At 37.6% G+C, this 12,794-nt stretch overlaps 1 protein-coding gene across 1 annotated transcript; it reads right to left on the bottom strand.

The window, feature by feature from the left end:
- Positions 1 to 2,025: 2,025 nt before the first annotated feature.
- LOC131973303 (histone H2B 1/2-like) lies at positions 2,026 to 2,485 on the bottom strand. Its single transcript, XM_059335270.1, has one exon. The coding sequence runs from the start codon at positions 2,466 to 2,468 to the stop codon at positions 2,094 to 2,096; it is 375 nt and encodes a 124-aa protein (XP_059191253.1). The 5' UTR covers positions 2,469 to 2,485; the 3' UTR covers positions 2,026 to 2,093.
- Between the last annotated feature and the right edge of the window lie 10,309 nt (positions 2,486 to 12,794).

Below are 12,794 nucleotides of genomic sequence, written 5' to 3'. Positions count from 1 at the left end.
TACGTCTACTACAAACTATTACTTTGAGAGACATTGTCAGTAGTCAAAAAAAAAAAAAATTGTGGGTTATTTGTGGAAATTCGTATCAATTAAAACTTAAATTTCCTTCAGTGGTCGGAAACTATAAACGGCAAACAAAACTGCCAGTTGTGTTTAGTTTTAATTAAGTTTATATGCGATATAAAAAAAAATTGCAAATAGTGCATAAAAAGACTTGTAATACGTGCATTAGCAATCTTTGTATTTGAAAAAGAATATAAAAACAATTTCAACTGGAGCATAAAATAATAAAAAAGTTTGTGTCAGGGAAGACTTTACATACATGCATAAGCAATCTTTTTAATATAAAAAAATGTAACACTCTACTTCCATTTACATACAGAAATCAGGCTTGACAGTGTAATTTTTACAAGTTGCTTTTAGCTGTAGAATCCTGTATTCCTGGCCCTATAGTACAGTATTCAGACTCCTTATTTAAGTAAAAGTACTAATATCACACTGTGAAGTTACTCGTCTAAACTGCATTCAAAACTTACTTGTGTAAATTACAAAAGTATCAACCGTAAAAGTACTTGTTAGGCAAAATGTCCCCACTCAGATTTTTTTTTTATAGTACAAATATATTATTGGATTATTCTTATCAATGGTAGTGGTAATTTCAACTAGTTAAAAGACTATTATGTATATCTGAAAAGTAACTTAGCTGGCAATATTTACTTGTAAAATGTATTGGAGTAAAATTATAAAGTTATATGAATAGAACAATAAATAACATAACAATTGTACTTAAGTATATGTAGTTTCCACCACGTTTGAAGTTTATAGGCCAAAGTATAAGTATGAGTAAGTGAATATGTTTATACACTGTGGGTAAAACATAACACATAACATATATACAATAACTTGCTTTAGCATGTTAATGATCTGATGTCAACATACAGTAGATATTTTTTTTTTATATTGTCAAAATTTTATTTTATTTTGAAAGAAATTTATCCTAGCCGGAAATGCAGCGGCTGAGCGGAGCTGCATGTTTTCAATTACGTCCGCAAGAGAGACACTCAACCATAGAGTCTATGAACTCAACACGTCCTTTGTTTCTAAAAGCCATCACGTATAATCAAGGGAAAGTGGAACCAAGCACCATGTGATAAGTGCATTTTTAATAATTTACTTCCAGGCGACTTATGATTACCACCATTCTCCAAATTCATTACGCTTTGTGCATTTTTAAGTATCAGTTCAAAGCCATGCACATTATTTTCTATTATTTCGATTGATTTTCTTATCAATATTTAATGAATATGACCTGTATCCTATTTGTTCAATTTGTACTTAATTATGTAACTTATGTCTTAAATATTATATGAGGAATATGCTAATGTAGCGGCTTTGTACTCTCTTGCGTTTTGTAATTTTATGGCGAGACGAAGAGATCCAATTGGCATCCAGCAGTTTATTCTTGTACAGGAATCACAGTCAATCAGTTGCTCTCTCACACACATACATCTGAAAAATATAAAATTAAAAGACAGTGCAGGTTAGCAAACCTGTAGCAATAGCAATTTTGTAAACAAAAACAAAAGATAAGTCAACTTTCCACGACAAAAAAAGAAAAAAGAGGGGCTCAACCGTAAGGGAGCTACATTACAAATAAACACAACTTAAACCACCCATATGCAGTGAAATTAAAGTAATTATAAAAAATAAAAATAAAAAGCCGGAGCTCATAGCCCGTGAACCTACCATGGAGCCACAAGGTCCGACCGTCGCTGCCCCCGGGGAGCACGACTCTAAACCACAGGGGTGCTGCGTTCATCCACCATGGTTATTGAGAGAGATATATATATATATATATATATATATATATATATATATATATATATATATATAGCGCAAGTGGAATCAAATTTCTCATTAACTCCGTTACACTAAGTGTATAAGCTTTAAGAACTGCTTTATCTTTAAACATATATAAAAATAAATTAGTGAGAATATGAACAAACTAGTGACGGCAGAGGAAGAGCTCTAGAGTAGAAAGTGTGTGGCTCTTAAAAGAGCCTTTGTGTTGTAGCTGGTGGAGCAGCAGCAGTCTACTTGGAGCTGGTGTACTTGGTGACGGCCTTGGTGCCCTCAGACACGGCGTGCTTGGCCAGCTCCCCGGGCAGCAGCAGGCGGACGGCGGTCTGGATCTCCCTGGACGTGATGGTGGAGCGTTTGTTGTAGTGAGCCAGACGGGAGGCCTCACCGGCGATGCGCTCAAAGATGTCGCTGACAAACGAGTTCATGATGCCCATGGCCTTGGAGGAGATGCCGGTGTCGGGGTGGACCTGCTTCAGCACCTTGTACACGTAGATGGCGTAGCTCTCCTTCCTCTTGGTCCTCCTCTTCTTGCCGCCCTTGGTGACGGCCTTAGAAACGGCTTTCTTGGAGCCCTTCTTGGGCGCTTTCACGGTGGTATCAGGCATGATTCAGTCGGATCAGTCCCTAATCAGATGAGTTCACTGACCACAGTCCGGTCACTTTATACCCACTCCATGCAAATATCAATGTGTTGTTGCTGACAGAGGATTGGCTGCTTTCTGAGCAGCACTGAGCATGCGCTAAGATAGAGTCTGAGCAGCTAATGACTAGTTGAAACAATGTTAGAAAACATGCAGAGTAAAGAATCAAGAAGAGAACAGAAGTGGAAAGGAAAAGTAGCAAAAGCACAACGTGGAAGTATTAAATGATCCTCACTTCAAGGTTCAGTATGTGAAATACTGATGATTTAGGTTCACCATGCATCACTATTTGATTAACTGAACGAGGCTCAGCAGTCAACTCTCCTTCTCTGCAACCACACACTGCACCTTTAGGAATTAAAAAAAGTTTTTAAAAAATCTTTCTATCAATGGTCAAAATGTACCAAAAGTAAAATCACTCAATACATTTGATTGGTCACATTACATCAAATAACCCCAGTATCTACACTAACAACGTACTTACCAAATGCCGTAGCAGGCTCTCTCTAGGAATAGAGATTCTCAAAGCGGCCATGTGACCTCTGACCTCATGTTATCTTAACGAAAACAGGCTCTCTGGATAGATACATACAGACATGGATACTTTATGCTGATACATTGAGGGTAAAAACCACATAGTTTTTTATCATGCAGTCGAGTCCCTAAACATGCTTTGAGATTCATAAACTGGGTATCACTGGAAAGCTGACTCTGGATTCAGTGAGCCCAGTTTTATTCTTGTGGCGTGATGTTACTAAAGATAGTGTATAATGTTAAATATAAGTATTGACCCTTTATGAATCATTGAATGTTAAGTTAAAATATAAAGGAGGCAAACTTAAAAATGGATAAAATCAATAAGACTACTTTACTTGTTTAAACCAAATAGGTAAAGTTACAGAAAGATTAATGATTGTAATGATAATGATCATTCCTGCCTTGTAATCCTTAAAGTTTTACCTTCAACACGTCAAATCTGTGGATAGTTCTTTTTCAAGTGTTGAGCCTTTTCCTGCAGTTGTATAATAATGTATGGAAGTAAATCTGTGTCATCGGAGTTTGAAATAAAAAAGACGTTGAATTTCTAGCACTGAATATTTATGCATTGAAAATATGTATCATAATGTTTTTCAACGTTAAAAATTCAACCTCAAAAAATTCAATCTAAAAAAAATTCAACCTAAAAAAATCAACTGCAAAAAATTCAACCTCAAAAAATTAAACCGCAAAAATTTCAACTGCAACATCCGGGGACCCAAGGAGGAGCAATCGATTCCAGATTCAAGATCGGGAGTGTGCGTCAAGCAACAAGAGCGAGCGGGAGTCACCCGCCACCAATGCAGCTTCGGCTTATCAGCTAGCACAGTGACAGAGTTTAGCCATGTCCAACACTGGGGCTTCGGTGAGTGTTTGAACTCTTCTATATGCCATCAGTGTGGTTTGTTTCTGTAAGATTCAGTCATAGACAGCTGACATGTGTACATTAACAGACTTTATTGGACATAAACTAAGTGGAACTTAAACAAGATGACGTTTAGGTTTTTGTTTTTTTCAAAGTCTCAGTATGATGTCATATTATATAGTTTTGTTAAAATAAAAAAATAAAAATAAATAAACACTTATATGTCTGATATGTTATTGTTTTGGTGGGTGTTTTATGATGTGCTCTGAAGACAGAATAACCTTGGTTTATGCCACAGCTGGAACACAAACATGTACAGAAACTTTCATTTGGTTTTCAAAGTGTTTCCAGTGAATGCACTCAGAATATATTTACAATTAAACTGTTTGGTGAGCTGCAGCTTTACATGAGCTCTGTGACCATTTTTAGTTCCATAGACAACAGGTGGAAAGCTCACATTGTTAGCCTCAGGTGAAGTATCAACAACATTTCAGATTGCATTTAAAAGATCAGCTGCAACAGTCTTATTTCACCAAAAGAAAAATAATGAAGCAACTGAGCCTTTCCACTAACATCTACAGTGGTACTCTAAAGGGAGTTTCACCAGTGGCAGCTCTCTGTGTCCATGTATTGTTGTTACAGCATGGATAGCACCGTCTCATACTGTTGCTGCATATTTCTGCATGCCGTGGCCTGAGGGCAGCTGTTCAGATGGAAATACTTTGGTAAGCTTGCTAACGTTAGCATCCTGCAATCATCTTTCCTTTACCTCTGTTCATGGACACAGATTGATATCAGCCTCAAGATGATTAAAGCTTTCTTTTTCACTGCTAATGTAACGTAGTTAATCAGTTCATGAGAAATTTGATTCCACTTGCCATGTATAAAAAAAAATGCATCTCTCAATAACCATGGTGATTGAACGCAGCACCCCTGTGGTTTAGAGTCGTGCACCCCGGGGGGCAGCGACAGTCGGACCTTGTGGCTCCATGGTAGGTTCAGGGGTTATGAGCTCCGTCTTTTTTTATATTAAGTAATTTAATTTCACTGCAGATGGGTGGTTTAAGTTGTGTTTGTTTGTTATATAGCTCCCTTACGGTTGAGCCCTTCTTCTTTTTTCGTGGAAAGTTGACAGTGTTTTTCTTTTATTTTTATTTACAAGTTAGCTAACCTGCACTGTCTTTTAATTTGATATTTTCAGATGTTATGTTTGTGTGAAAGAGCAACTGATTTGACTGTGATTCCTGTACCAGAATAAATGGCTGGATGCCGATTGGATCTCTTTGTCTCGCCATAAAATTACACAACGCACGAGAGAGAGTGAGTACAAAGCCGCTACACTAACAAGCATCGGCCATTTCTCTTTACTTCTCATGACCAACAGGCATCTTGGCAGAACAGTTTAATCTCTCCTCCCAAACTCACTCAAACCCCCAAACACTTAATATAAATCTCATAATAAGCTCGTTCCACTTTAACACTCGCAGCAGTTCTCACATATTGTCACTCAGAACACACTGTTCGAACACTTAGAACAGGAAACATTGCAGACATGATAACTTTCTCACACAAATATGTGTCATTATAGGATGAGAATTGCACCATTTCACTTTGTTGAATGTAACAAAGGATATTAAACAAGGATGAGTCAGAAATGCAGCAGTTTTCTTCAATCTATTTCCCTGTCTTTATATGTAGAAATGTACATGTGAAAGAAAAAAGTAAAATAATAATACCAAAGCTGCAATAATAATCACACACTCTTTGGACTTTGGACTCTAATGGGACTTTTACTGCCAGGTTGTGTCAGTTTTTGCTTGATTGTTCTTAGGATTGAATATCTTGCTTTTTTAGCAATATAATACTGGCATGTTATTATTTATGTACTTATTCAGTCAGGAAAATGTGTTTATATTCATTCATTCTCCTTTCCGACTTCTGCGGATCCGGTTTTACGGAGGGCTGCAGCCAATCCCAGCTGACATTGGGCGAGAGGCGGCTACACCATGGAAAGCTCACCAGAAACATAGAGACAGTCAACCACGCTCTCAGTTCAGGGACCCTGGTCTGTGCTAGTGAAATGTATCTTATGTACAAACAAAATGTACAGAATTATGTTAGAAATTGAAGAGAAAAAAAACTAAAGAGAGGCAGCTGTGTGCACTCATATTTGTGTTTGGGTGTGCCTCAGCCTAAAAATTAGACCACAGGTCAACATAATGTGGCTAGAAATAGAGAGATGGAGTCATAGAAGCCAAAATGGATATCTTGTCAGGATATTGTGTCGGGAAGTTGTCAAAATAACGCTGCAAAGTTAGGCTATTTTTTGATGTTTGATGGTGATTTTCAAAGCGGTCATGTGATCTATGACGTCACGCTACCTCAATGAAAATAGGTTCTCAGGGCTCCCACGCGTCTCCTCTTTACATACATGGCTAATTATGCTGATAACATGCAATTTAAGGAAAAAAAACACATTGTTTTTCTCATGTAGTGCAAATTTGCCATTTCAACCTAATGTATTTGAATATTTGTGCATACTGAGGTCCATAAACAGGCTTTGAATTTGAACTGTAAAGCTGAGACTTGTCAATTCAATGAGCCCAGTTTTCTTCTTGAGGGCATTTCTTGAGTCTGGACCTCAGTTTATAAAATGAGCTGCTGTGAGCTTGAGGACAGCCTCATGAAACTTTACAACCACAAACTAGAGACCTAGAGCATTCAGAGGATGTGCAATGTGAAACTGTGCTGAAATATAATATCTGCAGAATTTTATGATAAGAGCTGTTTTTACAAATAATATTAATATATTATTAATATAAAGTTTTTAAATGATTTGGTAATCACTAATAGGTACTTAATATTGTTGATATAGAGGTTTGTCACCTGCAGGTCCTGACAGGACAGATGTCACTAGATGATGGAAGGAAGTACTACAACTACAGGGCTAACCTCAGAGGACATGAAGGACAACCATCCATTAAAGTGGTCTTACAGAACTGTTGGTTACATGATAACAGATTACAATATTACTGTATTAAAAATGTACATTATCAGACCCCCATTACATTAAAAATGTAATGGGGGTCTGATAATTACACAATTAAAAATGTTTTCCCTCACACAATAAAGACGTGTAAATAAACATTTCCTTTGTAAAATGTAAAATCAAACTGTAATATTATTTAATAAATAAATGCAGGCTGTTTAAAATGCACTTCATCTTAAAATGAAGCGTAGAAGAAGTCCTCTTCTTCTACACACTGTATATGCGCACCTCTCTTGTGGCCTCAACGTCATTCATTCTCGCAAATATGCTAAAATGGCTGAAATCAGGGAAACTGTCAGGTGAGACATCTGAAGTGAAAGTTAGTGATGAAGGAGGAGAGGAACCAAGAGAGAGTGAGGAATTGGAGGTAACAGAGGAGAGAATTGCAACGGCTCTGGCAGAAGACAAGCGGCGCGAGTCAGAAAATGATGCGCGGGAGGAAACCGCAAAGCAGGGATCAAGATGGCAACAAGGCAAAAGAGATGAAAAGGATGAACACCAGATGGGGAAAAAAAGAAGGAAATATGATGAAAATTATCTGGGTCTGGGCTTCACTTGGATTGGTGATACAGACTGCCCGAAGCCGCAGTGTGTGGTGTGTAGTGAGGTTCTAGCAAACAGCTGCCTGAAGCCTTCCTATCTACGTCGCCACCTTCACACGAAGCACGCCAATGTAATTTAAAAAAAAAATTTTAGATCAAAATTGGAGGAGTTACAAAGCAGCTAAAAACAACTGCAGTTTCATTCACATGTTGGGTCTACAAAAGACGCATTACGGGCATCATATCTTGTCAGCTACAGAATAGCGAGAAAGGGGCTGCCTCACACAATCGCCGAAGACGTGTGCTTGCCAGATGCCAAAGAGATGGTGGGATGCATGATCGGAGAGAAAGAAGCCACATCGATAGAAGATTTTTTGTTCTGTCGGCCCCTTGCTACCCGAACAACAGGAGAGGAAATCTTCAATTTAATTGATGTGTTTATGAGGACCAACAGGATCGACTGGGCACACTGCGTGGGTATTTGCACCGATGGGGCAAAATCGATGATGGGGAAGCACACAGGGCTTATGGCTCATATCAGGAAAGTGTGTCCATCCATTCACTGGTTACACTGTAGTGTTCACAGGGAAGCCTTGGCAGCCAAAAACATGCCAGCTGATCTAATTTCAGTCCTGAATGATGCCGTGAAACTGGTAAACAGTGGGAGTGGGAACAGTTCTTGGGAGAAAATGACGTGCACCTGGGTGAGCATGTAAAAACTCTCATAGTTGAACACCTCAACCAACTTGCCGAGCAGCTACGGAAATATTTCCCACCTATAGACACATCTCTACCTATCACATTCCCTACCTGAAGAGGGAAATGTAAATGAAGAGACAGGACACAGTTGAACCCTTTGCCAGCTTCATTACAAGTGAAGCATCTAGCGGCAAGGGCTCCCTCTTCAGGCCTGTAGGCAAAATGAATCAATCACTGAGAACACAGGCAAAATGAATCAATCACTGAGAACACATCCTCTTAACAACACTGTGCACTGTTATGAAGTTTTTACCATTTAACATGTATTTTAACGCATTTTACTCAATTTTTAACCCATAAACACATATTTTTAATACCTTTAATGAATTATGAGTTTTTAACCCTTTTTAATATAATTTTACCAAACATAAAACATATTTATTCTATTTATTCTGTGTCTTTAACCACACATGAAATCATACTATCACATATGACGGTAACCTGAGAGAGAGAGAGAGAGAGAGAGAGCTGTTGGATTTGTCGCGACAGATGACATGACATCATCTTTAGAAGTACTGGAACCACTGCAGCTGGATCCTGAATTGTGTGTGGGTTTCAGTTTTGACGGAGCAGCAGTTATGTCCGGTGAAAAATCCGGGAGCGGGGTGAAATTGGTTTTATATTCGATATTCGCCTACTTTCCGGCGTTCTAACTGGAATAGCGTCACGAAAACCGCACCAATTTCCCCTAGGATGAAATTATTTTGTACACAAAACTAAGAGTGACATTTCACAGGCTTGACCAACTCACCAAAATCAGCGAGTCTGGCGAAAGATTGAAGTAACCGCGCCGAATGTACGTCCTAGTGCCCGACGGCAGCCAGAGTGCTTAGGGACCGTCGCAAAAGTGCAACGTCTTTCTTTTCAATTTTTAATAACTCACTGGAAATTCATCCAATAAACACCAAACGACTTCTGATGTGTTCATGAACTCACTGTGGATTTCCCACAACCCTTTATATTCAATAAACCCCCCTTTTTTTTAAAAAGGCATAAGTATTAATTGTGTATAATTCACTCATTCATATGTAAGGCTTTTGTTTTGTAATAGCTCACTTGTTTTTATAGATATCAATACCAAATCACTTCTGATGTGTTCATGAACTTATTGTGGATGCCCCACATCCTTTATTGTTGTTAAAACTCTTTCAATTTTTTTAAAAGGCATAAGTAATCAGTATATATAAGTAATTCATATGTTAGGCTTTTATTTTGTAATAGCTCTCTTGTTTTTATATATATCAACACCAAACCACTTCTGATGTGTTCATGAACTTATTGTGGATGCCCCACATCCTTTATTGTCCTTAAAAACTCTTTCAATTTTTTTAAAAGGCATAAGTAATCAGTATATATAATTCATTCATATCTTAGGCTTTTATTTTGTAATAGCTCACTTGATATTATAGATATCAACACCAAACGACTTCTGATGTGTTCATGAACTCATTGTGGATTTCCCACAACCCTTTATATTCAATAAACCCCCTTTTTTTAAAAAGGCATAAGTATCCATTGTGTATAATTCACTCATTCATATGTAAGGCTTTTATTTTGTAATAGCTCTCTTGTTTTTATAGATATCAACACCAAACCACTTCTGATGTGTTCATGAACTTATTATGGATGCCCCACATCCTTTATTGTCGTTAAAAACTCTTTCAATTTTTTTAAAAGGCATAAGTAATCAGTATAATTCATTCATATCTTAGGCTTTTATTTTGTAATAGCTCTCTTGTTTTTATAGATATCAACACCAAATCACTTCTGATGTGTTCATGAACTTATTGTGGATGCCCCACATCCTTTATTGTTGTTAAAACTCTTTCAATTTTTTTAAAAGGCATAAGTAATCAGTATATCTAAGTAATTCATATGTTAGGCTTTTATTTTGTAATAGCTCACTTGTTTTTATAGATATCAACACCAAATCACTTCTGATGTGTTCATGAACTCATTGTGGATTTCCCACATCCTTTATATTCAATAAACCCCCTTTTTTTAAAAAGGCATAAGTATTCATTGTGTATAATTCACTCATTCATATGTAAGGCTTTTATTTTGTAATAGCTCTCTTGTTTTTATAGATATCAACACCAAACCACTTCTGATGTGTTCATGAACTTATTGTGGATGCCCCACATCCTTTATTGTCGTTAAAAACTCTTTCAATTTTTTTAAAAGGCATAAGTAATCAGTATAATTCATTCATATTTTAGGCTTTTATTTTGTAATAGCTCACTTGTTTTTATATATATCAACACCAAACCACTTCTGATGTGTTCATGAACTCATTGTAGAGTTCTCACACCCTATTGGGTTTTCAGAAAGTGTTTAAACGGAATAAGTAATCAGTGTTTATATTTCATTCTTAATTAAGGCCTTTATTTTGAAAAAACTCACTTGAATTTCAGCACCAAACCACTTATGGTTTGTTAATTGATTTTATTTTATTTTATTGATTTGCACACATTCATTCAAATATAAAACAATGTATGAATGTATGCTTGAGAGGTCAGAAAATTTTAGTCTAGTGTTTCAGTTTCTTTCTGTATACAGGTAAGTGCTTAAGTATTACTTTGTATGATACTGCTGTATTCCATGTGTTGCCATCTGGTAAGGCCATTTGCTGATCATGCCTTCAGCATCAGGATGACTCAACGGTGATTGATCAAAGCAACTTAACAGGCGCTTTGACGTTGAAAGAGATTGCTTAATTGGTTGCACTGAAATATCTATATATTGGGAGAGATGGTCTTCTAAAAAAAGAATAAAATACTCTACATTCGTGTTGAGGTCCCCTTCACAACAATTCAACTGAACCGTGGCTGCTTCAAGAAAAACAGGTTTGTATTATAATTATAATTTTAATTATATTTTGCATGATTAGTCTTCATATAAATCAGGGGTGTCCAAACTTCTTTAAAGGAGGGCCAGATTTGACAATGTGAAGATGCCCGGGGGCCAAACTAACATTTTAAAAATGTTACACACAAATGCACTGTGTTCTGTAACAATTATATTTTCATTGTAACAATCATCTTTTCTTAACCCTTGTGCCCTGTTAGGGACAAAAGTGTCCTTTTTAAATTTTATTTTCTTGATAACTTTGCAGTGATTATGTTTTTAGACATGATATTTGGTCAAGGTGTGTATTTTGTGACTTATTTAGGAATTTTAAAGAAAAAGTGTTTGCATGTGTATGTGTATGTGTATGTATGTGTGTGTGTGTGTGTGTGTGTGTGTGTGTGTGTGTGTGTGTGTGTGTGTGTGTGTGTGTGTGTGTGTGTGTGTGTGTGTGTGTGTTTGTTTGTGCTCAGTTGGCCACCTGGTTGTTTTCTTGAATGTCACCGTGCTCAAATAATCTGCTGTGGTGTACTGTCGGTTCAGATCCAAGTAGCACTGCATTTTGCTCTGTGTTTTGGTTTGTGTTTGCCAGTTGGTGATGTAGTCTTGTTTTAGCTGTTTTGTAATGTGGTTGGGTCTGATTGGTGCAGTGCTCTGTCCCTGGGCTGAGTCTGTAGTGCAGGTTTGTGACCTCAGCCTCAGGACCAGCTGGCTCAGGGGGCTCCTGTTGCTCATCTCCTGGTATTGCAGGGCTTGGAAATTATATGAGAGGGGGTCACTTAGTTTTAGATGTGTCCAAAAGTTAATTGCTCTTTTTTGTATTTTGATTATTAGTGGGTATTTGCCTAATTCTGCCCTGCATGCATTGTTTGTGGCCTTCCTCTGGACATGTAGAAGGATTTTACAGAACTCTGCATGCAGGGTCTCAATGGGGTGTTTGTCCCACTGAGTAAATTCTTGTTTTGTAAGTGGACCCTACACCTCACTGCCATAAAGTGCAATTGGTTTAATAACACATTCAATTAATTTTAGCCAAATTCGAATTGGTATTTCAGTTTGTATATTTTTCTTTATAGCCTAGAAAGCCCGGCGTGCTTTCTCTCTCAGCTCATGAACTGCATCCTTAAAGTGTCCAGTTGAACTTAATTTTATTCCTAAATAAGTATAATGTGTGCAGTACTCGACCTGCTGTGGACCAATGGAGAACTTGGGGAGAATGCCTTGAGATCTGCATCTTTTTTGGAAGATCATTATTTTGGTCTTTTTGGGGTTTACTGTCAGGGCCCAGGTCTGACAGTACTGCTCCAGCAGATCCAGGCTCTGCTGTAGACCTTGTGCTGTGGGGGACAGCAGAACCAGGTCATCTGCAAAGAGGAGGCACTTCACCTCCTGACTATGGAGACTGACACCCGGTACTGAGGACTTTTCTAGGGTAGTTGCTAACTCGTTTATATAGATGTTGAAGAGTGCAGGGCTGAGGTTGCAGCCCTGACGGACGCCTCGTCCTTGGCTAAAGGATTCTGTCTTCATTTTACCCATTTTTACACTGCACATGTTGCCAGAATACATTGATTTAATAATGTCATATCTTTTACCCCCTATACCACTCTCCAGAATTTTGTAGAATAATCCAACATGCCAAATAGAATCAAAAGCTTTTTGGAAGTCAATAAAACAGGCGTACAATTTGG

The sequence above is a fragment of the Centropristis striata genome, chromosome 6 (genome assembly GCF_030273125.1).
Source record: "Centropristis striata isolate RG_2023a ecotype Rhode Island chromosome 6, C.striata_1.0, whole genome shotgun sequence".
NCBI classification, from domain to species: domain Eukaryota; kingdom Metazoa; phylum Chordata; class Actinopteri; order Perciformes; family Serranidae; genus Centropristis; species Centropristis striata.
Note: the sequence above shows the minus strand (reverse complement) of the source record. Positions and strands in the feature narration are given on the sequence as shown.